We start from the raw sequence: 25,277 nt of genomic DNA on the forward strand, positions 1-25,277 counted from the left end.
CTTTAACACTAGCATATAATCTAAACGTACCTTCATCGATCTCTTATCATTAGGAGTTCATGTTGAAGTGGAATATCTTGCTTTCTTGATTGAGTTTGAAGATGGACCTGATTGCTTCTGTCTTTTCTGTTCCGGAACATTTCTAGATGCTCTATTAGGTTGGTACTTAAACAAATCAATTACGGAAGGATTTATTCTCTTAGAAGTCTTGGACATGCTCCCTGGGTACCCAAAATAAGGGCCAGAGTTCTCACTTGATAATGATTTTTGACGCAATCCGCTCTTTTCTTTTACTTTATTAATAAACTCAGTTGTCCAAGGTGAATTCTTTAATATAATAGCTGACTGGCGGGCAAATGAGAATGGAGTTATGCCCAAATGTGAGATTTCCTCCTTGAATGGTGATTCTAAGTTTCTCATCGATGCCTGAGTTACAACAATGTTTTTGCGGGGCTTGAAATCAGGAGGAAAAACATCTTCTCCAAAATCTGGTTCAGGGTAGTTGTCAACTTGTCCTCGTGTATCTTTAAAGGATCTCCATATTTTCGATGAGCTGGATGCTGGGTGACTACTATTATCAAATGACAATTTCCTTGCAATTTTATTCTTTCTCATCTGATCTGTCTCTGCCATCAAACTTGTGAAGTACATGGAATCAGGAGTGGCAAAGCTTTTATCAAATAAGGGGTTATCTGTCAAGTCCGCCACCTCACCTCTAATGTCTCCATGCAGCTTCTCAGAATTACTAAAGTTATGCCAATTCACACCTTTGCCCATCAAAGCAGTGCCCAGTATTTCATTTTGAGCCAACTCTTTATTTTTCAAGGATAAACTGGGTTGTTTCAGTTTCTCTGATTTGTGGGGAGCTTTGCAGTTCCCTGGTGAATAAGAGACTCCAGAAAGGTTTCTCATTGTAACTGCACCGGTGCTTTGCTTTTGACTGAAAAACTCACTCATGGAAAAACTTGCGTTTGCCAAGTCACTAGATCTCCCTGCATTTTTTGACATACCAAAATCAAAAGGTTTTGGCAAGGTAGAGGAATCCGGGACAGCCTCAACTACTTGATTTAATGTCTCAAATTGCAACAATTCATCCAAAGATGGTTCATCTATCTGATCACTACTTATAGGATTTTTTCTTTTTCTTTCATTTTCAACTTCATATAAACAACATCTATCTGAGTCCAGACCAGAAGATACTGAAGAGGAGCAATCTGTCATTATGGATTTTGAATCCTCCGGTTCCCCATATCTGCAGAAAACACTGAATAGAGAAATACTTTCTTCTGGAACATGATACTTTTCTAAAACATGCATCCTTTGCTCATGTGACCATGCAAGAAACTCATTAAGCATGACCCCTGAAGATAGTATATAGTGTGCAGTTAAAGGATTTATTCCAGGAAATTCTGTAAGAAATGACTCGGCAAAAGTTACTGAGTCAGGCATTTTAGGATACAGACCCCTTGTCATATTGGTAGCACTCTTAATGCAGCTTACAATAACTTCATTTGTCAACTCAGGTGAGTAAGAGAAGAATATCTGCAAATCAATTCCCAGGCTTGTTGCTGCAGCATAGAGCCTATCTGAGGATTCCATTACAGTTGAAAGAAAGTTAAGCTCTCCTTCAAACACCTGGAAAGAGAATATAACATATTTAAACCAGCTCAATGTATAGGTACCTAACAACCACCATCACAACAACTCTCATATCTTAATCATATTTACATTTATTATGATGCTTCTATTCCATCATATCTCAATATAATAAGATTCAGAAAACTAATTATATCAGCTACCTTGTACTAAGAGTTTATATCTTCCAAGCATCTAATACAAAATGATGATGGCTATGATTAAAATCCCTTAATCCCCTAATCCCCCTTTCTGCAGGGGTTTATATAAGTTTTTACTCTGTGATACATTAGTCTTCCAAAGGGTCTAAAGGAAATTTCAAAAATAGAAAAGCTGAAGCCAAGTTCTGAGATTGAGATTCTTTCCCTCCAAAAGGCTTCTCAAATCTCAAATAACTCCTAACAAAACCAACTGGTCAATGTCAAGTACCTTCAATTTTTCTAGAGCACTACTTGACATTGCAGTATTTTATAGAAACAGTTAAATAAATAAATAATTAAATATCACACAAATGTAATTAATATAAAAATTGAAATTACCAGAAAGCAACCACGGAAGTAAAAACTAAGCAATGTCAGAACATCTGTGGCAATATTCTCAATACATAAAGGCAAGCTTGAGGATGCTTCAGTCGCAGGAGTTGCTTTCTTCCCAAGGTTTCTACTATCATACTGTGCCAAGCAAATAGCAGAACTTAATATAATATCCACAGGCAAATCTAAATCACGTTCAACAACTTGAATTCCTTCTTTCTCCATTGCAAGAATTAATTGGTAAGAGCTTCTTCTAGACATTATCATTTCCTTATCTACATTTTGAGTATTTACGATCATAACTGTTCCAGGAAAAACCTCCATGCTTTTATGATCATGCTCAGTTTTCACAGCAGGAATTAGTGGCGCATGATTATCTGCTTCAGGTGCAACCTTTGAAGATTTTTTATCATAGCTTTGCTCCACAGGACAAAAGTTCAGTAGTCTCTCCAAGTTCTGGTTCATACTTTCCTTATGATTGAAAATGAGACGAGTCTCACTTTCCTGGAAGACAATCATTCTTAGTTGCATGAGTGAGTTCATAATATGTTTACAGGTTGATTGGTAGACAATATATGAACTAGGAATTAAGAGTAAAAATCAATTGATGCAGCTAATTCAGTAATTCCAATTAAAATAGGCAACAGATGAAAGCATTTTATTTCAAGACCAGTACCTCAGAAATTCCAACTTCGTTTACTATAATCACAAATTTGAAGTTCCAGTCATCTTCCTCTGTGGACTAAACTTGTAATTTTGTTAATAATTACCAGGCTAAGCCATTAACCCACCACTCCCCTTCAAATAAAAATTGTTTCACATTTCCGTATCTGTTCAAATATAGTATTCCTACTAAAGCCTTCTTTCTGGTCTACTTAGACTGGTACACATGCAGAGATACAGAAGCAAGAACCTGTTGTTACATTTCAATTTAAAACCAATTGACACTAAGTGAAGTTGCCTAACAAATATATAAGCTGCACCCCAAGAACTGAGGCAGGCGATATGAGACTTCCAAACACATGTCACAAGTATGATACTGTCCCTCAAGTCGTGAATAAGTAATACACCAAATTAGTTGATTAAATTACGAATATCGGTCAATTGAGTTCCTGAAATTACAAAGTCTTTAAAATTACCGACAACAATCATTTCAGAATTTAGTCTCTGACGTTATATAAAATGGTCATTTTAGGTCTTGATATTACAAAAATAAGGACTAAAATGGCTGACATTTGGTAATTTCAGGAATTAAAATCACACTTTTGTAATATAAGGATTAATATGACTACTTTTTGTAATTTTAGAATTTTGGGCTAATTATTTCTTTCATTTTTTTTTATCCTTTTGCTCTTAATGCCTTCTACTTTGTAAGGTACCACAAAAATCCACTTTGTGGAGAATCCAGAGTAGGGACACTGGGGAGTGTAGTGATGGCCATAAGAGGTCAATGAAAGAGCTACAATTTGAAAACACATTATAGTTGTGTTTGAGCATTTCCTTCAATGGAGTAATGAATTATATTAGTTCCTGTTGTAATCGAAATCTCAAAACATGTTGATGAACAGCTTCATATATTTTTTTCCTCATAAATGAAGTAGCTCTATTAGAGAGAAAATACTTCCCTATTATTGGTATAGCAGATTTGAAATCTAATTTTGGAAATTTTATCCGCAGTTTATCTTAGTATCATAAAACCCTATTCGTGTATGCCTGTTTACATCCCAATACGTGAGATATTTTACATTATACTATAACAGTTGAGCTTGTGCAGATAAAAATATATGGAGTAAGGAACTTAGACAAATAATTTCTGAATTTGTAGTATAATATAGATTCTTTATATATTATCCATAATCATAGAGGCTTACCATTAACATTTCAATGTTTGGGGGCATTTCAACACCTTCACAGAGTGCTTCGAGAGCAGCATGACCATCCAATTCAACCCTCAAAAAGTGAAGATGAGGCAATTCAACCAAGTTTTGTGAAAGCTCAGATATCCTAGATGAGTCATATGGGCCTCCATATTCCAAGATAATGTCAAATTTGTTCAAAGGAAACAAGGGAAAAACATGCCTTCAATCAAACAGAACAGTTAACTTAGTTTTGTAGCAGAAAAAGTATGATAAAAAAATGGCACCAAAAAATTTATGGTCTGATTTGATGCTCACGATGTATGATTTGAACAACTAATTTGAGGAAATTGAAAGGAATTCGGTTTCATTAAAATAATGTAAGCATGGTCCTTATGTGCTCACCATTTTGGATTCTTGTTGCTTCATACCCAATATACAAAAAGAAAATCCATGTGTCGAGAATTGGCAATTTGAAAACATGCTAAACATATCTTGTACAAAAAATAAAGTGCAATTCTATGTATGCAATATAAATAAAAATATCCTCAAACAAAAGCTTACTTGTGTGAAACCAACAAGCAGTCTGAAATCAGAAGTTCTTTCGTTTTAGTATCTGTGTCCTTAGGCACAGTATTGGCATATGGCTGATTTCTATAAGAATCATTTAGTTCAATGAATGATAACCCAAGGGAAAGGAGGATATTTTTCAATGAATACCAGAATACTTCTTCAGCCACAATTAAAGTTTTTGAACTATTCTGTTTGGTGTATGACTGTAAAATCTTCTTGACAATTGTTAATGATGGGTGTGCCATAGTAACATTGCTGTCCACCTTCCCCTTTTCATCTTTGATCAAAGATTGGAGGAAGCCTAACTTTGATTTCAAATACTCCAAGTTTTGACATAATTTGTCTAAATACAAGAATGCTGGATGGAGACCATAGAAACACAAGTACCAAGCAGCCTGTTTAATAGCACATAACACAGCAAAAGCCATATTGTTTCCATTTACATGGTATTTAATCAGCTTGTGCTTTTGAAGACCCAACAATTTTAAATAATCTGCATCCGAGTTATGCATTTTTGTCATCTCTGTATCACTGTGCAGAATGGCTAGATAGCTTTTTTCAAAATATCCAGCAAGGGCCACAATATTATCGGACAATCTAACTCTATGCAGAACAGTATGGAACACTTGTGACTGTGCACCAACCTTCAATTCATTGGATGAAACTTTTGGAATGCAAACATTAGCATTAGTGGACTCTACTGCATAATTACAATTCCCCTTACCAGTCGCTTCTTTAGGGTTTAAGAAATAATCAAGATTGCTGATTTCTGACAGAGATTTAAATAACAATGAAGCCCTCTCAGCCTTTTGTTCAGGTAATTGTTCTTGACTTCCTTGTTTAGAAGATACATGTTCTATAACTTTGCCTGAAGCAACTTCTACTGGATGATTGTCAACTAGAGGCATGCCATCAGAAAGCAACTTCTTGAACTCTTCATTTTGTTTAATGTCACATTCATCTATGGTGTCATCACAGAAAACTAGATCAAATGCCAATTTTCCATCATCAAAAGATGTTCCTCCAAAATCTTGGTTGTTCAGATCTATCTTGGCCAATATGTTCTGATACCAGTTAGAGATTTTGCAATTGCACCTATCTTCTTCAAGTAGATCCCAGCTTAAGTAAATTCCATCAGAGGCAGAGAGGGGCCGGGTCTTCAAGCTGGAAAATTGTTCTACAATGATGTCATGTAGAGTTATCATCTTTTTGTGATCAGAGATAACAGGTACGGGCAGTGATTTGAATGTGTCATCTGTTAGTGCTGTCTCATTACTAACAATCAATTCATCAAAACTCTTGAAGTTAAACTCTTTCCTAAGCATCCACTCTTCTGAAACTAAATCATCCGAAGCTTTTAAGTCATAGAAAGCTTCAAAGGTTTGCATTAAGTCTTCATCAAGGAACACAAACTCCTGGAAGGTAACAAAATTCAGTATCAGATCACTATTAGCATGCGATGTCCTTTGCAGGCCAATATTCCTATCAACATGTTCAGTTTCCAGCATATTCATAAAATCCCTTTCAGGAAACAGATCTGATAACTCCAGGCTCTTCTTTGATACACACTCATCTGAGAAAAACTCCATCATGTTATGCTTCATAGAACCCAAAAGTTCCTTGCCCTCTATAACAGATTGATATTGTTCATCAAAATTTTGAGATCTGATATTTTCAAAATATGAGTCAACAATGTCTACCAAAGACAAGTACGTGGGAGTTCCCAAACTTTCCTCATCCACTTCCAAAATAAGAAATTTGTTTTTATCAGAGTGTGGCTGGTGCTGAACAGAAATATGACCTTCTAGAGAATATGCATTTTCCCCCATCAAGTACTCTGAAATTACATCTTCAACCAACAATACTGATTCCAGAGCCTCATAAGGATATTGCCTTGATGGTTCAGGCTTGAGCATTTCCTGCAAGGAAAATAAAATAACTTATTCTCTATGAAGTTTGGAAACAAACACATGAATGGAAAATAAATAATAAAAAAAATTGAAATGTTTCCTTGTGCCCTATTACTGTATGACCTATGCAAGTTCAATTCCACTCTTATAGTTATGCTTGAACAGTTCATACTGAATGAAGCAAAAAGTTATCAACATTCCAAGGATAATACTAAAACAAAATCCATTCAGCTCCTCCATATTTCAAGTTCAATAACGAAAAATGCATTAAGATATTTTATATTTTGAGAACTCATAATCAAAGCTTACAACAAGAGAATAAAGCAACTGTTTCAAGTTCCAACATCCAACTACCAGACACATTTACAGAAACAATGCATAGTTCATGTGAAATCTATAAAACATATCTTTGTTACCAGAGTATTTTCAACTTCTGGAGTTAGAGACAGCATTTGCATCCTCTCCGTCTCAGTGACACATACGTTTTCCTTTAAAATACAAATAAATAAATAACGAAGGTGAAGATTGATTCGATTGAATGAATTTTCTTAAAACACAAAAGGTTATATCATATATAACTACAAAATTAGAAAGGAGCATCTCACCAAGAACGTGCCAAGCTCTGGTATTTCGAACTGAATTGTCTCATAAACATCATCGTTCTTATCATTGAAAGCAATAATTTTACTCTCCTGCGAATAATAGCGCTAAGATCTTATCTAAATAATTAAATAAACAAAAAAATGCAGCAAACAAGGAGCATTAAATAATTTAATTGATAAATATACATTCGAAAATTTGATATCAGCTTCGGAGACACGATCTTCGAAGATAACCTCCGCCTCTATCTGCAACGCAACCAAACATCGAAAAACCGCGAGAACACTCAAGAACATGAAGCTTCATATGTAAGTACGCATTGCACATATCATAGAATCACAATTTCAGAGTGAAATTCTAACAATGATGATAATCAACACGAGCAGATCAGACAAACGCAAACTCAAAATTCACGTTGTGATTTCGAGTCTGGATGCTTACTGCGGGATTTGACGGAGTGGCGAGATCGTGAGAGTTGATGCGGATTCGGTGAGGGAGGACGGCGGAGAGGAAGGTGGAGAGCGTGGCGTGGACCGGGAAGGGGTCGAGGTGGAGGGGGAGGTGGATCGGAGGATCGAAGCGGAGGAGGTGGTGGACGGCGGAGGGAGGAGGCGGAGGGAGGCGAGGGATTGGGAAGTGGAGGAAGGGGAAGGTTTGAGGTGGAGGGAGAGCGAAGTAGTCGTTGTTGAGAAAGTGAGTTCGCATTTTCTGAAGAAGGTGCTACTAACGGACTAAATTGATTTGAATTTGGCGCTAAAAGTTTGGTATTTATAGCGCGAGCGAGATTTGGACTTTGGAGCTGTGCATGAACCGAACCATGATGAGAGAGGTTCGCTCCGATGACCCTAATTATGGATCCGATTCCAATTGTTCGTTTTTTATTATTTTTTTATTTTATACACTCTTTTTATGTGTGTGTGATTTTTTTCAAGATTTCTCTTGTTGTTTCTAGGATTTATTTTTTTTAAATGAAGGATTTTTGTTAATTATCTTCTCATGAAGGTGTTTACTTCTTTTTTGGTTGGCCAAAGGAGCACTAAAATTGGTTAATGTGTATTAATTCAAATTATTATGGGAACCAAATTAAATATAAAATCAATGCTGAATAGTTTTTTATTTGATTTTCTTTCTTTCTAAATACTATCTGTTAGGAAAGGAAAAAAAGAAGAAAGTCATGAAGCTTCAAATGAAATGAGTAAGAGCACAGAAAATCGTAGGTTGATTTGGAATTTTGGTTTCCTTTAATTTTTTACCTGCGATTTTGTTTACTCCTGTAATGCTAGTTCTCAAATTTTAAAAAACTTGTAATTTTTTTATTAATCTACAATTTCGTATACATTTTTATTTTTATATTTTAATTAATGATTTAAATATATTTTAACTTGATGATAAATTAACAAATTTTATTGTGCGTCCCTAAATTTTTTTATTTGCATTGATCAGTTCCTTAATAAAGCAAAAATTTTATTTTTGATATTTAATTTGAGTCATCCCTAATATTATTCTAGTAGGTCTTTGTAAAATATTTGATATATGAATTTTTTTTATTAATTTATTTGAAATATATACAATTGAATATATCATTTATATTTATTTTAAAATAATTTTTATGAATAATTTTGTTAAAGAATAATAAAATAAAGTATACATTTCTATAATATATATATATATATATATATATATATATATATATATAAGTTAATTAAAATGTAATACATTTATATCTGTTATTATTAGACAGGAGACTGTGAGTGTGCATTTAAATACACAAGAAGAGAATAGTGTAACACTTGCATCTCTGAGAGGATAATAATGAAATGAATGTTTTAAAAATATTGTTTTAATGGAGAATTAACGGAATATAATTTACGTATCTAAATTTCAAACACTTGTATTTGATGTTTCACATGCTTGATGCCCAAGGTTGGCCAATATCATTCGTGTCATCTCAATGAATCGAGGAAATTAACAAAAGGAAATAACTTGAACTTTCCTTGGCTTCTAAACCCCCAAAGAATAGTCCATATTTCCATGCTGGGCGAAAAAGACATTTATCTTATTATCCATTTATCTTTTATTAATTATTGCATATCCAAGACGTACGTAAGAACGGTTTGTTCCTACTTCAAAAGCTCTCGGGGTGTATGAGAATGAGCCACGTGTCTAAAGCTAGTCAACACGTGTCAAGTGACAAAGATGTGTTGGTTATATATGTCACACGTGTCTCCAGTTTTGGGATGCCAGAGTCATGCAAAGGTGGCAAAAGTGTCATGCATGTCCTTCTTTATAACCCTTTTGTTAGGAAACATTCCTCACACCGAATACAGTGTACAAACATTTTCCTATTCATTCAATCATGGATTCAAGAGCAGTTCAAACTCATTCGCATGAACATCACCATAATTCTCACAATGTTGGGTCACACGCAGGTACGAATCTCCATTTAATTTGAATTTGTATGTTTGATTTGGTTTTACAAGAACTTTTGTTTGCTTCCTCTAGATACAAAATATTTGTTGATATTTTGCTTCAAAATTTTGGATGTAGTGGCACATGGTGAAGAACAACACCACCATGACCATGAGAAGAAGTCGGTTCTGAAGAAAGTCAAGCAAAAGGCTAAGAAAATTAAGGACACAATCACAAAGCATGGCCATCATGACCATGAACATGAACATGGTCATGAGTATCACCTTGATGATCAACATATCCCTGATGATCATGACTTGGAAGAGGAAGATGAGATGGATGAATACCCAGAAGTCCATGGAGCACCGAGTAAGTTCTTTTCTTGCACATTAGAATTAATAGTAGTTATATGTTCAACTCTTTCTGTGTCCTTTTCTAAGTGTTGGAAACTCTCACATAGGTAGTTTAATTAGTTGCCAATATGAATTAAGACTGCTTATATATTAGTTAGACAGTTTCACTTAATGTCAATTAGTTGTTCTAGAAGGAAATTGGAGCCTTTAAACTGAAAAGAATCAAGAAAAAAATTTGATTTCTTGGGTTAGTTATAATAATATACATGATTGTTGTGCAGTTTATGACAGTGCCGCTGTTAGAGGTGCAGCACCAGGGCATGCCAATACTTTAGGGAGGCCTGGAGTTAATTTTGGAGGCACAACAGTTATGGGAGTAGAACCTCTTCACGAGCTAAGAGTTGTAGTTGTTTCTCCAACTACTGAAATTAATCAAAACAGAACCACTGACCCAACTAGAACATTTGTTGAGGGAGAGAAAGCAGTGCATCGTAAGGTCAATTTGGAGAGACCAATGTACTTGGAGGAAGATCCACATGCGCCAAGAAGTACATCTCAAGCATATGCTCCAGCCAATTATCAAACCAAAGTCACTGATCCTACCGGGGCAGGTAAGTTGAACTGAGCTGCATTTATAACTCAATTTCAATGACCTGTAGGTTATGGATTTGTTAATGTATCAATACACAATCAGGGGGTTATATATGGTGAAATGGATACACAATAAAATTTATTGTTGTTTAGAATAGTTGGACAGTTGATTTTGTGAGGTCCTTAAGTGTTTGATACATAAGTGTGATCCACAAGATCAGTAACAGTCCAAAATAGAAAATTCACTATCAGTTCTATCATCTTAATTTAAGATGAACTATATTTGTGTACCATGAGATTTAACATTTTCACTATGATTTCTATTTTTACTTGGGTTGGGAGTAATTCATAGGAAGTAGTGGTTCTTCTTAACAAGTGGAAACAATGCCTTGGGCTGATTCTTATCTATTCTCAAGCCTTTTCTGTGTCATGTCTTATGGCTAACAGGTGGGGCAGAAATTGACATTACCCCTGTTGAGAAATCTTTCTCTAGGATGGCTGTTCACAATGAGCCAAAACCATACCCAGAACCAAAACTCTTTTCAACTGTTCCTGAAACTCACTACCCTTCTGCTGGAAGCCACTCCCAACTTGCACCAGAGCTATCTTCTGCAACTAACTACCCAACTAACTACCCATCTGCTCAAAGCTATGGTCAGTACATGCCAGAACTATCTAGTGAAGTTAAAACTCAGTACCCCAAAAGCCATAATCAGTTTATGCCAGAGTTATCTACACCAACCAAAACTCCCTACCCTTCCACCAATATCCATGACCAACACTTACCACAACAATCTAGTGCAACAAAAACTCAATACCCTTTATCTGGAAGTCATGACAAGTTTGCACCAGTGTTATCTACTGAACCTAACATTCAGTACCCTTCAACCAAAATCCATGACCAAGACTTGCCTCAGCAGTTTACTGCAACAAAAACTCAATACCCTTCATCTGGAAGCCATGATCAGTTAACACCAGAATTATCTTTCTCTACTGAACCTAACCTTCAGTACACTTCAACAAAAATCCATGACCAACACTTGCCACGACAATTTAGTACAAATGCAACACATACTATATGTCCTTCAGCTGGAAGTCATGATCAATTTCTACCAGAATATCCAACTCAAACCAAAACCCCACAAACCTATACCACCACCCAAGTTGAGGAACCACACTATGAACCATCAAACGAGAGCAGTTACACAGATAAAATCTCCTCCGCAACCACAGCAATAGCTGACAAAGCCATCACTGCCAAAAATGTTGTAGCTTCAAAGCTCGGATACGGTGATGACACCACCGAAAAAACTCAAACAAATCATAAAGAAGAGAACACAAGCAATGAAAAACCGTCAACAATCACATCAGCAACCTCAGCCAAAAACACTGTCTCTTCGGATCACCAAGAGAACACAGGCAGTGCAAAGCCATCAACAATCTCTTCAGCAACCTCTGCAATAGCTGATAAAGCCATATCAGCCAAAAACACAGTCTCTTCCAAGCTCGGATACGCTGACAACAACACCGAAACAACTCAAGCAAGCCATCAAGAGAACACACAACCATCAACAATCTCTTTAGCAACAGCTGCAATAGCCGATAAAGCCGTCTCAGCAAAAAACACCGTAGCTTCCAAGCTCGGATATGGCGACAACACTGAAACAAAAACAACTCAAACCACTCAAACAAGGAATCAATTAAAGAACACAGGCAATGAGAAACCTTCAACAATCTCATCAGCAACCTCTGCAATAGCTGATAAAGCTGTCTCAGCCAAAAACACCGTAGCTTCGAAGCTTGGTTTTGGCGACACAGCAACAACAACACAACAAGAGAAGAGAACTGACCATGCTGCTGCTCCTACAGAATATGGAAAAAGTGTTGCTCAGTCCCTGAGAGAGAAACTAGCTCCAGTTTCTGGAAAAGATGCTGGTGTAGGAAGTGGTGTGAAGTCCAAAGTTTCTGGAACTCAAACTAGTAGTATGGGTGTGGAACAGGACAAGGGGGTTTCTGTGAAGGACTATTTGGTGGACAAACTGAGGCGTGGTGATGAAGACAGGGCTCTCTCTGAAGTGATATCAGAGACTCTGCACAAGAAGGAACTGCCCCCAGTGGAAGTTACTGAAGAAGGTGTGAGAAAGGTGGTTTCTGATGCTGTGCATAAGAGAGAGGATGATCCTGAGAGAAGAATGGAACATCAAAGAATACTGGGAAAGGTAACTGAGTCAGAGGAAGTGAAGAGAAGGTTAGGAGGTGAAAGTGTGGTGACAGAGAAAAAGTACCAAGAGATGTATGTGAATAGTCCAGGGAAAGGTGTGGTTGATAAGCTTAAAGGTGTGGTTGGGACATGCTTTACCAACCCAGCAGAGAATCAATCTTCACAAGGTAAATAACAATGAATAGTAGCTCTAGTTGTCTCCATGAGGTTTCTCTTGTTTGATCAATGCCTTTTGCAAATTTTACTTTTTTCTAAATTAGTTGATTGTATTCTTTTACCATACTTCTCTGACTAATTCTTTTGTTACTCTTCACATTCTGCTTGAGTTTTGCAGCTAGACAAACATATTTTGTATCGATATTAAAATTTATTTTCTCTCTATTTGTTTATTATATTTGTCTTGTGACATTTTTTCTATTTTCTTATCTTGGAAAAAGTGTTTTGAGAAACAAACGAAATTATGATTATGTATTTTTCTGTTAGTCTTAAGACTTGATTCCAAGATGAATCGCAGTTATTTGTTTACTTGTTTTGGTCATGCTTGCATATTTTTCTATATGTTTTTTTTTTTCATTTTGTAAGAACTGTTTCAAAAAAAGTGGAGTATTTTTTATCCTAGTGGTTTTAGACTTCAGTCCAAGGTGAGTTACAATTTTTTTTTTTTTTACTTTATTTTGGGTATGCTATTTTTTACTGAAGCAAAGTGCCACATTAATTTTGAATTTGTGGTTTGCATGGGTCGAAGATTCATCTATGAATTATGAGGCAGGAAGGGCAGAAGTGGAACAAGTTAACCAAGGTGCAGCAGGTGAAAGAAGGCTGCAGGAGTCATCTAATTGAAGAAGGGCTTTGAAGGAGTCTTTGCTTTGGGTGATTGTGTAGATTTTCTTAAAAGCTGTTTCTATATCTGTGTGTCTAGTTCTTTGTTGGAAGAAAGTTAGGATGTTCAAGTCACAGTAAAATAAAAAATTTGTGTTTTTTTTTAATGTTTATGTAAATATCCAATTTTTTCCGGGTTTATTTTTATCTTTTAAATAAGAATATTTAAAACATTTTTGAGAAAAAGAAAAAAGAAAAATTATAGAAGATGTGACAGTTACAAAATTGATCATCAGAAAACTGGAGTAATGGTGATTCAATTGAGCAAAAATTGTTCTTGGAATATAAAAGAAGAGACGCACTAGCATACAAGGAGAATTCTGTGAAGGGAAACCCATAGAAAGATTGTTTTTTCGCAATTCTTTCAAAAGATGATTATGATGCTATAAGATCAGGTTTGTTCTTTTTTTTTTTTTTTTTCTTTTCCCTCGTTCATTTGTTGTTATGTTTGACTTTTCATTTAATTTTTGGTTTCATGAATTCGTGTATGTATGCTATCCAAATGTTTATTTTCTAATAAGCATATACATTTTGACCACATGTTTACCTTCATATTGTGGGTTAAAAAGCATCATTTTTTATTGCTTATTGGTCCTCGAAAAATATTCATTTTTTTTGTTTGATCTTTAATAATTTTTTTTCGGATCAGATTTCTTGAAATTTTTTGAAATTTTTTGTTTCAGATCTTTATTGTTAGTTCAAAATCATTATTCATCCACGTGGTTGTTAATTGGCCATGATGCATGTCACTCGTGTGTGTATTCTTTGTCTGATTGGGATTATCGGGTTGGAAATATCGGGATTACACGTGCAAATTTTTTTTTTTTTAAATAAAAATAAAAATGATGTCCTATTACCCCTTTTTTCTTTCTTCTATTTGTCTCCATCATCCATCATCTTTCCTCATATGGTGTTTCATTTTCTATTTGTCTCCATCACCCATCATCTTCTCCAGATGCTGTTTCATTTTCTATTCGTCTTCATCACCCATCATCTTTCTCAGATGGTGTTTCATTTTCCCCCCAGTAGGTGGACTAAATGAAAACAAGCTAGATGAAAGAATAGACATAGACATGAACCAATAAAATCTTAACAACAAAAAATCAAATCACAAAATCGAGAAAAGAAAAACTGTTTGATGGGCTTCACTAGGTTTCACGAGTGGATTCGCAGTTGGATTGATCACAGTTGTTGGGTTTTATGACGGGGTTGCAGTTGAGATCAAAGTTGGGTTCCTGCCAATAATTCTACACTATGAATAAAGATAAAGAAATTTGTACACTATGAATATTTGGAATTAATTAAGATTGGCTAATTCGATCTAAATAACAATATGCATAAAGATAAAGAAATTAAAGGAAGAAATAAAAATAAGAAAATTAAGGAAGGAAATATATGAAAAAAATAAAGAAAAACTTTTTGTTTGGGAATTTTAACAAACACGTCAGGTTTAATTTTATTGGAGCTCCTATCACCTAATCACTCACATTTATATTTAATAAATGTTATATTATCATTAATCCACCATATTGTCTTAACATTAATTCCTTAAGTGAAGAGATCCAAATCCATTGATTAAACTATTAACATTAATTCATTGATTAAACTATTAACATTAATTCCTTAAGTGAAGAGATTCAAATCCATTGATTAAACTATTAATTCTTTGGATTAGCATAACCAAACAATTTCCATTAAAACAAAGACCTTATTGATGTTCAACTATCTCCAGACATAAAAATTATTGAGTATTCTCTCTAATTTGTAGCTCAAAGAAATTTTTCTATTACAATTAAATAAAAAATCATACAAATAGGTGTAACCAAGTTAAAAATACATATTAGACATAAAAAAAAACAATTACAATATTTTATTGAATAAAAAAGTAATCATTACATGGAATAACCAATTAGATTGGTTCATGGCAATAAAAAAAACATAAGAGATATACATCACATCCTAAAATGGCACCAAAATCTAACCAAAATTTAAGAATACATGATAATTATCACTCATCCAAACTTAGCTTAGGATAAAAAAAATAACATTAAAATTTTATAGGGACGAAAAGATATATTTTAGTCTATTATTTTTCTTGCTTGACATAACTCTCAACATTTGTTGTCGGTCATAAAAAACTTTGAGATGGATTTGATGGAATGACCTATGATTCAAGTTAAAAAAGTGGGGACCTTGATGTGAATTTGGTGGAGTTGTCTAAGGTTTGTCTAAAAGATAATATTTTTTCTTTTATTTTATTTTGAATAATAAAATTTTGATAATTATAGTTTCAAATATGTAGTAACATACTAGAATTTAATAATGTAAGACCTTTTATTGTTTACTTATCACACATGTAATAAAAGGATTAATTTAAATAATAGTTATAATTTGAAGACTCATTATTAAACCAAATTTTATTACCTTTATTGTAAATTACTAATGTTTTTTTTATTAAAATATTAACATTTACTTAAAATACATTTTTTTATTAATTTAAGCAATTCTACACATTAAACTAAGAAAATAAAATGTTTCTTATTTTAATATTTGGCACAAGAATAAATTATATTTCTTTGTAGATTATTTAAGTTATCGTATGAATTATTTTTTTAAAATATTATATTGAAGGTGAGTATTTTTATGATTGCTTAAATTTGGCACTTAAAATTATTTAAAAAGTAAAATGGAGATTAAAGTTATGTTGCTCCTATTATTTAAGCTGATAACTTGTGAGGAAAATAAAAAATATGATACAAAATTTTGTGATAAAATAATTAATATTCATTTTCAAATTAATTAGAAATAGACAATTAACACAAACAACCTTTCCAAATAATGATAATGAAAACTGAAAAACGTATGCATGAAGAATGCAAATCTTCATAAGTTGGATATTTCAATAAATTGTAAATTTATTTTTCTCTTCTATCACTATTCTTAAAATATCACCACACAAGTAAGAGAAATCCAGGCAAAGACTTTAATATATGAAGACCTGTGGTCTAACAATGGTCTAACAATAGAATAGCTAGGACCATGGATAAATAATTTAAAAAAACATGCCACACTTCTTGGTAGATCATATACTCTAATTTACATTTTAAGTTAAATATGATCTACAATACATGGAGAAATTTGGACCAAGACTTATAAAAGGAAAAACTATGATCTCAATAATTATGATAGACCAAGTTAAACAAGCATTTTAGACTTCTTTGTATCTCACTAATTAATTTTTAATGAAAAAAAAATAATATTCAAGTTAAAATAAAATTAGAAATAGTCGACACAACAATCTTTCCAATTGATGATAGTGAAAATTAGTCTTTTTTCATGTATAAGAAGAATATTATTTTGCAAATTAAAAAATGGATCAAAATTAAATAGATAGATTGGAACGAAATAGTCTTTTTTTTATATAGATTTTTTGACCGAAATAATCTTTAAATTTAGATCCTTTTCCTATAATTGATGTATTCATCATTTATAATTTTTTCATTGCTTAATTCTAAACATTTGTTGTCAATGATAAGAAACTTGATATGAAGGTAATATAGTGTCCTATATGGAGGACCTTGACATGGACTTCATGGAGTAGTCTATGGTTCAAGTTGGAAAAGTGGGGACCTTGATATGGATTTGGTGGAGTGGCCAGCTGTTTGTCAGGACAAAATTTTGTTTTTCATTTCTTTTATTTTGAATAATAAAAATTTGATAGTTTAAAATTAATTATGGGTTGAAATTGCAAGTAATAGAATATTTGAATTTTATAATGCAAGACTTTTTGTTATTTACTTAACACAAGTGTAACGAAAGAATTGATTTAAATAATAGTTAAAATTTGAAGAAGAATTAAGCTAAATTTAATTACCTTTTATGTAACTAAACTACTCAAAATATTAAAAAATTATTAATATTTTCTTAAATCAAAATTTTCATTGATTTAAGAAATTCTATACGGTAAACTAAAATAAAAAATATTTATTATTTTAGTATTTGGCATAAGAATAAATTATATTTCTTTGTAGATTGTTTAAGTTATCGTATGATTTTTTTTAGAATATTATATTGAAGGTGAATATTTTTATGATTGTTTAAATTTGACACTTGCAATTATTTAAAAATTAAAATTATGTTTCTCCTCTTATTTAAGTTGATAACTTGTAAAAAATATAAAATATGATACTGATTTTTTTGAGAAAAAAAAGTTAATATATATTTTTTTTCACACTTCTTTTTATACAACTAATTAATTTTTATACGATAAAGAAAATAATATTCAAGTTTGAATACAATTAGAAATATATAATACAACAACCTTTCCAATTGATGAAAATTAAATCTAATCTTTTTTTCATATATAAGAGAATATTATTTTGTGAATTGAAAAATTAATCAAAATTAAATAATTAGCTTGGAATGAAATAATCTTTTTTTTATAGATTTTTTTTTATCCGAAATAGTCTTTAAAGTACACCCTCTTCCTATAATTGATTTATTCATCAATTATATTTTTTTTCCTTGCTTGACTTAACTAGCTCGCAACATTTGTTATGAATGACAGGGAACTTGATAGGAAGGTAATGCATTGACCTATGGTTAAAGTTGAAGAAGACCATAACATGGCTGGACTTTGTGAAGTGTTCAAAGGTTCAAGATGAATAAATGAAAAACCTTGAGATGACTTGATGGTGTGGGCTATGGGTTGGGATATCATGAAATAGTACATTTGTTGTCAATGACAGAAAACTTCATATGAGCACAAGAATGTTAGAAGATAATTTTCTTTTACATTATTTTTGTAAAAAAAACTGTACCAAAAAGAATGTTTCTTATTTTAGTATTGAGCACAAGAAAAAATCATATTTCTTTTTACCCTATCATATTTCTTTGTTATTTATGCTTAATTTTTCGTATTCTAAGAATTAATTCGGGAGAATTGGATAATTAAGTCGATAATTTAAAAAAGCCAGCGTAAAAAAAGAAGAAGTGAATTAAAATTTTAAAAAAGGATATGTCAAAAATAAAATTTCCTAATTTTTTTTTTAATTTAAACCGTTCTAAGAAGTGAATTAAAGTTTTAAAAATATATTTTAGTATTTGGCACAATAATAAAAAAAAGGTAAAAAAAACAATGAAAGGGAAGAAAAAAACAGGCAGGGCAGCAGTATAAATAATAGAAGTTTTATGATTTATATGCAGAACCAAGAAGCACTTATACAATTAAGCTGTTTCATATATCCTTGAGTGATCATGAATTCCTCCATTTATATTCTTGTCTTTGTCCAGCTTTGGTTGTTCAGCTTACCATGCAGAGAGAGTGTGTGCATCCCAAGTGAGCGTGAGACACTTTTGAAGTTTAAGAATAATCTCATAGATCCTTCCAATAGGCTTTGGTCTTGGAATCATAATAATACCAACTGTTGCCACTGGTATGGAGTCCTCTGCCACAACGTCACTTCCCATCTTCTTCAGCTTCACCTCAACTCTTCAGATTCTCTTTTCAATGATGATTGGGAAGCTTATCGGAGATGGAGCTTTGGTGGAGAGATAAGTCCTTGTTTGGCTGATTTAAAGCATTTGAATTACTTGGACTTGAGCGGCAATGAATTCCTTGGAGAAGGTATGTCAATTCCTTCTTTCCTTGGGACAATGACTTCCTTGACTCACCTCAACCTCTCTCTAACTTGATTCTATGGGAAGATTCCTCCTCAGATTGGGAATCTCTCCAATTTGGTCTACCTTGACCTGAGATATGTTGTTGCCAACGGAACAGTACCCTCTCAGATCGGGAATCTCTCTAAGCTTCGATATCTTGACTTGAGCGCCAATTTTTTACTTGGAGGAGGTATGTCAATTCCTTCTTTCCTCGGGACAATGACTTCCTTGACTCACCTCGACCTCTCTGGTACTGGATTCATGGGGAAGATTCCATCTCAGATTTGGAATCTCTCCAATTTGGTGTATCTTGACCTGACGTATGCCGCCAATGGAACAATTCCATCTCAGATTGGGAATCTCTCCAATTTGGTGTATCTTGGCCTTGGAGGTGATTCTGTTGTCGAACCTCTGTTTGCTGAAAATGTAGAATGGGTATCAAGTATGTGGAAGCTTGAATATCTTCATTTGAGTTATGCAAACCTATCCAAAGCATTTCATTGGCTACACACTCTCCAATCTCTTCCTTCTTTGACCCACCTATATTTGTCAAACTGCACACTCCCTCACTATAATGAACCATCCTTGCTCAACTTCTCATCTCTGCAAACCCTCGATCTTTCCCGTACTCGTTATTCCCCTGCCATTTCTTTTGTCCCCAAGTGGATATTCAAATTGAAGAAACTTGTTTCTCTTCAATTACAGAGTAATGAAATTCAAGGTTCGATTCCTGGTGGTATCCGAAACCTCACACTTCTTCAAAATCTTGACTTGTCTGGAAATTCATTCTCATCTTCTATACCTGATTGCTTATACGGTCTTCATCGTCTCAAGTCTTTGGACCTAAGTTCCTGCGACTTGCATGGGACTATTTCTGATGCCTTGGGAAATTTGACTTCTCTTGTTGAACTTTATTTGTCAAACAATCAACTTGAAGGAACCATTCCAACTTCTTTGGGTAATTTGACTTCTCTTGTTGAACTTCATTTGTCATATAGTCAACTTGAAGGAAACATTCCAACTTCTTTGGGTAATCTCTGCAACTTAAGGGTGATAGATTTATCATATCTCAAACTCAACCAACAGGTTAATGAACTTTTAGAAATTCTAGCTCCTTGTATTTCCCATGAACTCACCAATCTTGCAGTTCAGAGTTCACGACTTTCAGGCAATCTGACAGATCATATTGGGGCATTTAAAAATATTGTGCAGCTAGATTTTTCCAACAACTTAATTGGTGGTTCTCTTCCTAGATCATTTGGAAAACTTTCATCATTAAGATATCTCGATCTCTCTGTGAATAAATTCAGTGGAAATCCATTTGAAAGTCTTGGATCACTCTCTAAATTGTCATCTCTTTATATTGATGGCAATCTTTTTCACAGAGTTGTCAAGGAAGATGATCTTGCAAATCTTACAAGCTTGACGAGGTTTGGTGCATCGGGGAACAATTTCACTTTAAAAGTGGGTCCCAATTGGATTCCCAATTTTCAACTTACCTATTTGGAAGTGACATCATGGCCGTTAGGTCCCAGCTTTCCATTGTGGATTCAGTCACAAAACAAACTTGAATATGTTGGACTATCTAACACGGGGATTTTCGATTCTATTTCCACACAGATGTGGGAAACACTTTCCAGGATTTTGTATTTAAACCTCTCTCATAATCATATCCATGGTGAGATTCAGACTACATTAAAGAATCCAATATCTATCCCAACTATTGATCTAAGCTCAAATCACTTGTGTGGTAAATTACCCTATCTTTCAAATGGTGTGCTTCGGTTAGATCTTTCAAGCAATTCATTCTCTGAATCCATGAATGACTTTTTATGTAACGATCAGGACAAGCCAATGCTATTAGAATTTCTGAATCTTGCATCAAATAATTTGTCAGGAGAGATACCTGATTGCTGGATGAATTGGACATTTCTTGTGGATGTAAATTTACAAAGCAACCATTTTGTTGGGAACTTGCCCCAATCCATGGGTTCCTTGGCAGACCTGCAGTCTTTACAAATTCGTAACAACACACTCTCAGGAATATTTCCAACCAGTTTGAAGAAGAATAACCAATTGATATCCTTGGACCTTGGGGAAAATAATCTTTCAGGAAGTATTCCAACATGGGTTGGAGAAAACCTCTCAAATGTGAAAATCCTCCGCCTTCGATCAAACAGATTTGGCGGCCACATTCCAAATGAAATATGTCAGATGAGTCTTCTTCAGGTTTTAGACCTTGCACAAAACAATCTGTCTGGCAATATACCGAGCTGTTTCAGTAACTTGAGTGCCATGACACTAAAGAACCAAAGTACAGATCCTCGTATCTATTCTCAAGGAAAATATGGTACGGCTTACTCTTCGATGGAAAGTATTGTTATTGTGCTACTATGGCTGAAAGGAAGAGAAGATGAATACCGAAACATTCTGGGTTTGGTAACAAGCATTGATCTGTCAAGTAACAAGTTATTTGGGGAAATACCAAGAGAAATCACATATCTAAATGGATTGAATTTTTTAAACATGTCCCACAACCAATTGATTGGTCATATTCCACAAGGTATAGGTAATATGAGATCATTACAGTCCATTGATTTTTCGAGGAATCAACTTTTTGGTGAAATCCCTCCAAGCATTGCAAATTTGAGCTTTCTGAGCATGCTAGACTTGTCTTACAATCATTTGAAGGGAAATATTCCAACAGGAACTCAATTGCAAACCTTTGATGCCTCCAGCTTCATCGGCAACAATCTATGTGGTCCACCACTGCCCATAAACTGCAGCTCCAATGGGAAAACCCATAGTTATGAAGGAAGTGATGGGCATGGAGTGAATTGGTTTTTTGTCAGTATGACAATTGGATTTATTGTGGGATTCTGGATAGTGATTGCTCCTTTGCTGATTTGTAGATCATGGCGGTATGCCTATTTTCATTTCCTTGATCATGTGTGGTTCAAACTTCAATCTTTTCGCTTAGGTAGTATCACTGTTTAGTGTTGCTTAGAATACACCGATGTTTTATCATTGTATTGGCAGGTTGATCAATTTGTAGTCATTGCTGTCTTCTTCTTTTTCTTTTTTTTTCAAATTTGAGAGCCTTATTTAAATTCTGTTTTTGGATGTAAAGAGGGAGAGTAGCTGAACGTAAAGAGGGGAAGGATAGGAGGTGTGGAGAAATGGAACTAAGGATAACCAAGTAATTTCAAATGCTTTGGTAGTCTCAATAGCATTTTTGGTAGTGACAATAGTAGCCCATATATATATAAATGATTATATGTGTGATACAACATAATCCAGGATAGATAAAACAACCCATACCAACTATACAAATTACAAGTTAATTATTATTTTTACATATTTTGATGCACAATAAATAGCACCAACACAACAATGTTATATTTACTAATATATTTTTTAATATTAACTATTTTAATACAATTAATACTGTTATTTGAACAACATAGACATTATCTTCATTTTTTTTTTCCTTCACCGTCTTCACCCATCTCCCTTTGTTACTAAAAAATGTAACAATTACAGCAAAAGTTAATTTCTTACGAAACATGCTTCATTTAGCTTATTTTAAAAATTAATGTAATAACATTTTTATTAGATGTAAATAAAGAAGAGTAATTATTTTAAAAAGAATTATATAAACATACACTTATTAGTATTGGATATGACTTTACACTCCATATAAAACAAATTCAATAAACGACACCTGAATCTTTTGTTCATAAATTTAGGGACATGAAAGGTGCATACATTTTTCTAGTAGTGTCACAGTCCTACTATTGTACGTATCCCACTTTTTCTCTTTTTTCAGAATGATAGATACCACCACGCATATTGTTTCTGGTTCTATACTCCTTTCAGGACAGATTCCTCCATGAAAAGTGGTATTTGGCTAAAGAGTGTTGTGTAGGTACGTATAAAAAAAACAATTCGACACGCAAATTTCCAAACAGAGCACTAAAATGGCAAATATTACATACCTGGATATAACTAAATTTGGGTTTATACAACTGACTAATAAGATTTTAAAAAACAGTTTGCCATTGCAATTTCTACTTGATCATGATTTACTAAACATTTTCTTTGAGGAGTCTTTGTAATTGCAACATGACAATAATTAATTATGACTGTATCAATTATATTTGTCCATAGTATTTTCCAATACAAAAATCACGAGAAAACTATAACAACAACTGTGGTGGGTGAATGCATGCAAGTGATGCAACACAAACCTTGGGGTGGGATCGATCCAATTCAGATGGCTATGACTAGGAGGGATGGTCTAGGCCCAAAATGTTTGAACTTTGAATCTACATTTGGGCATATATATGTGTACTCTGCCAATACAAAACAATTATTTTATATTTTTATCATTTAATATTCAGTCTCTCTTTTACACTATTAATACATAGACCTTGAGTGAGTTTATCAGATGTGCATCAAGCATTTTTTTTTCTGTGGCTGTACAAGATCTTTTACAGTTGCTGATGTGTGTAATTATAACCACCGCCAAGATTGGTATGAGCCTCTGTCTAATCTTAAAGTAAAGCTTTTCTGCCTTTGATGAGTGTTAAATTGACTCAATATAATTGTTGTAGATATAAACAATTGTACTTCATTATAAAGAGTTTTTATCTGCAATTTAAATAACACGTTTAATCATAAAGTAATAGTATATACTTACTCCGAACAATGGTGGAAATAAAATTAACAATGATCGACATGGTAGTTATCGGACTAATTTAATAGTATGAATAACACAACAATTGATTCTGGGGGAAATAAAATAAAGTGAAAAAACTTGTGTAAAAGACAGATACACTTTGATAAAGGGGATCTAAATTGTTTTACAAAACATGAAACCATATTCGACTTAGCTGGAATTATGGTTAGTGTTATGAGTGCTGGTGTTTCTGGAGTTCGGGGCCCAGAATTCCTCCAAAGAAAGGAATAAGATAAGAAAAGGAAACTTTGATTTCTGCTTGAAAATTCATTACATGGGTCGGCAATTTATAAGCTTCATTTGCTAATTATTCGTTCCTTTTTTGCAGGTTCTAGAGAAAGCTAGCAATAACAGAATTGCAACAATTATCCTAACAGAAAAAGCGTATTCCCGACAGGATCATCCAAGGGCCCAATCCCGCAATGCCAACTCAGCAATTCTGCTCCTATTCTGTTAGTGCTTGCCTCCTCGTGGTTTGATTTGTCTGATGGTTGATTCATAACAGTTAGAGTAACATGCAAGTAACTTTGTTACTTTGATTTTGATGTTCCTCCACACCGGAAAAATGATATAGTAACATAACAAGCACAATTAATTAGATTTCTTTATCTTACACAAAGAATCAAATTTTAATTTTCTTTATGATATCAAGAGTTTAATCCATTTGATTCAACAGACAATACGTGAGCTGTTAGAATCAAGAATTTAAAATTAATTTTATTCATTGAAAAATCATTGAATATAATTCTAAAATTTTAAATAAGAAATTCATTTAAAAACGTCAAAATACTAAAATTATATATAGCGCCGTTATTTAACAATGATTTGACAATCGATGATTCCTAAGGATATACTGAAACCAGCGACAAACAACTGAGGCAAACCACGTGAAATTAAGGAATATAATTTTCGAAGAATTAAGGAATTTCTGCTATGTAGCAGTAGTAATTAACTAGTTTTTTTATGTATAAAAGTAGTAATTAACTAGTAGTTAAGAAGTTGTTTTGTGAGAGTTTTTGTATTAATATAAAATAAAATTGTATTAGAAAAATTAAATAAATAATGCTGTGCATTCATACTGCATGGTAAATAATTTCAATCTTTTTGTTCATGTAGTATCACTTTTTAGTGTTGCTTAGAATAAACCGATGTTTTATCATTGTATTGGCAGATTGATCAATTTGTAGTCATTGCTATCTTCGTTTTTTTCTTCAAATTTGAGAGCCTTATTTAAATTCTGTTTTTAGATGTAAAGATTTGCATATTTAGTATAGTTTTGTACTTAAGATCAACTAGTTGTAATTCTCTGATAGAA

The 25,277-nt window shown here is 33.4% G+C and overlaps 3 protein-coding genes across 4 annotated transcripts; 2 read left to right on the forward strand and 1 right to left on the reverse strand.

Moving 5' to 3' along the window:
* Positions 1-57: 57 nt before the first annotated feature.
* LOC114390022 (protein SHORTAGE IN CHIASMATA 1-like) lies at positions 58-7,812 on the reverse strand. Its single transcript, XM_028350712.1, has 8 exons — positions 7,549-7,812; positions 7,296-7,355; positions 7,113-7,199; positions 6,924-6,995; positions 4,589-6,516; positions 4,040-4,247; positions 2,175-2,672; positions 58-1,635 (listed from the first exon to the last, which is right to left on the reverse strand). The coding sequence occupies exons 1-8, from the start codon at positions 7,810-7,812 to the stop codon at positions 58-60; spliced, it is 4,695 nt and encodes a 1,564-aa protein (XP_028206513.1).
* A 1,606-nt stretch (positions 7,813-9,418) lies between these two features.
* On the forward strand, positions 9,419-13,701 carry LOC114390100 (low-temperature-induced 65 kDa protein-like). Of its 2 annotated transcripts, XR_003661822.1 has the most exons (6): positions 9,419-9,536; positions 9,655-9,885; positions 10,151-10,480; positions 10,908-12,848; positions 13,427-13,592; positions 13,619-13,701. XR_003661822.1 is itself a non-coding variant. In XM_028350784.1 (5 exons), exons 1-5 carry the CDS (start codon positions 9,464-9,466, stop codon positions 13,519-13,521), a joined length of 2,670 nt encoding a protein of 889 aa, XP_028206585.1. In that variant the 5' UTR covers positions 9,419-9,463; the 3' UTR covers positions 13,522-13,673. The 2 variants fall into 2 exon arrangements, 1 of the variants encoding a protein (XP_028206585.1); XM_028350784.1 differs by having other exon boundaries at positions 13,427-13,673.
* Positions 13,702-18,776: 5,075 nt separating this feature from the next.
* LOC114389676 (receptor-like protein EIX1) lies at positions 18,777-22,301 on the forward strand. Its single transcript, XM_028350409.1, has 2 exons — positions 18,777-19,186; positions 19,340-22,301. Exons 1-2 carry the CDS (start codon positions 18,817-18,819, stop codon positions 22,216-22,218), a joined length of 3,249 nt encoding a protein of 1,082 aa, XP_028206210.1. The 5' UTR covers positions 18,777-18,816; the 3' UTR covers positions 22,219-22,301.
* The last annotated feature ends 2,976 nt before the right edge of the window (positions 22,302-25,277 follow it).

This window comes from Glycine soja, chromosome 16 (assembly GCF_004193775.1).
Source record: "Glycine soja cultivar W05 chromosome 16, ASM419377v2, whole genome shotgun sequence".
In the NCBI taxonomy this organism is placed as follows: Eukaryota; Viridiplantae; Streptophyta; class Magnoliopsida; order Fabales; family Fabaceae; genus Glycine; species Glycine soja.

What these genes read in the sequence shown, in the direction of transcription:
- LOC114390022 (XM_028350712.1), bottom strand. Translation starts at nt 7,812, where the DNA reads ATGCGAACTCACTTTCTCAACAACGACTACTTCGCTCTCCCTCCACCT. An exon ending in TGCTTGTTGGTTTCACACAA is followed by an intron (nt 4,248 to 4,588) that starts GTAAGCTTTTGT and finishes GTTTGATTGAAG; the next exon opens with GCATGTTTTTCCCTTGTTTC. An exon ending in ACTTCCGTGGTTGCTTTCTG is followed by an intron (nt 1,636 to 2,174) that starts GTAATTTCAATT and finishes TTCTCTTTCCAG; the next exon opens with GTGTTTGAAGGAGAGCTTAA.
- LOC114390100 (XM_028350784.1), top strand. Translation starts at nt 9,464, where the DNA reads ATGGATTCAAGAGCAGTTCAAACTCATTCGCATGAACATCACCATAAT. An exon ending in AGAAGTCCATGGAGCACCGA is followed by an intron (nt 9,886 to 10,150) that starts GTAAGTTCTTTT and finishes ATTGTTGTGCAG; the next exon opens with TTTATGACAGTGCCGCTGTT. An exon ending in AGAGAATCAATCTTCACAAG is followed by an intron (nt 12,849 to 13,426) that starts GTAAATAACAAT and finishes CATGGGTCGAAG; the next exon opens with ATTCATCTATGAATTATGAG.
- LOC114389676 (XM_028350409.1), top strand. Translation starts at nt 18,817, where the DNA reads ATGAATTCCTCCATTTATATTCTTGTCTTTGTCCAGCTTTGGTTGTTC. An exon ending in CAATGAATTCCTTGGAGAAG is followed by an intron (nt 19,187 to 19,339) that starts GTATGTCAATTC and finishes CCAACGGAACAG; the next exon opens with TACCCTCTCAGATCGGGAAT.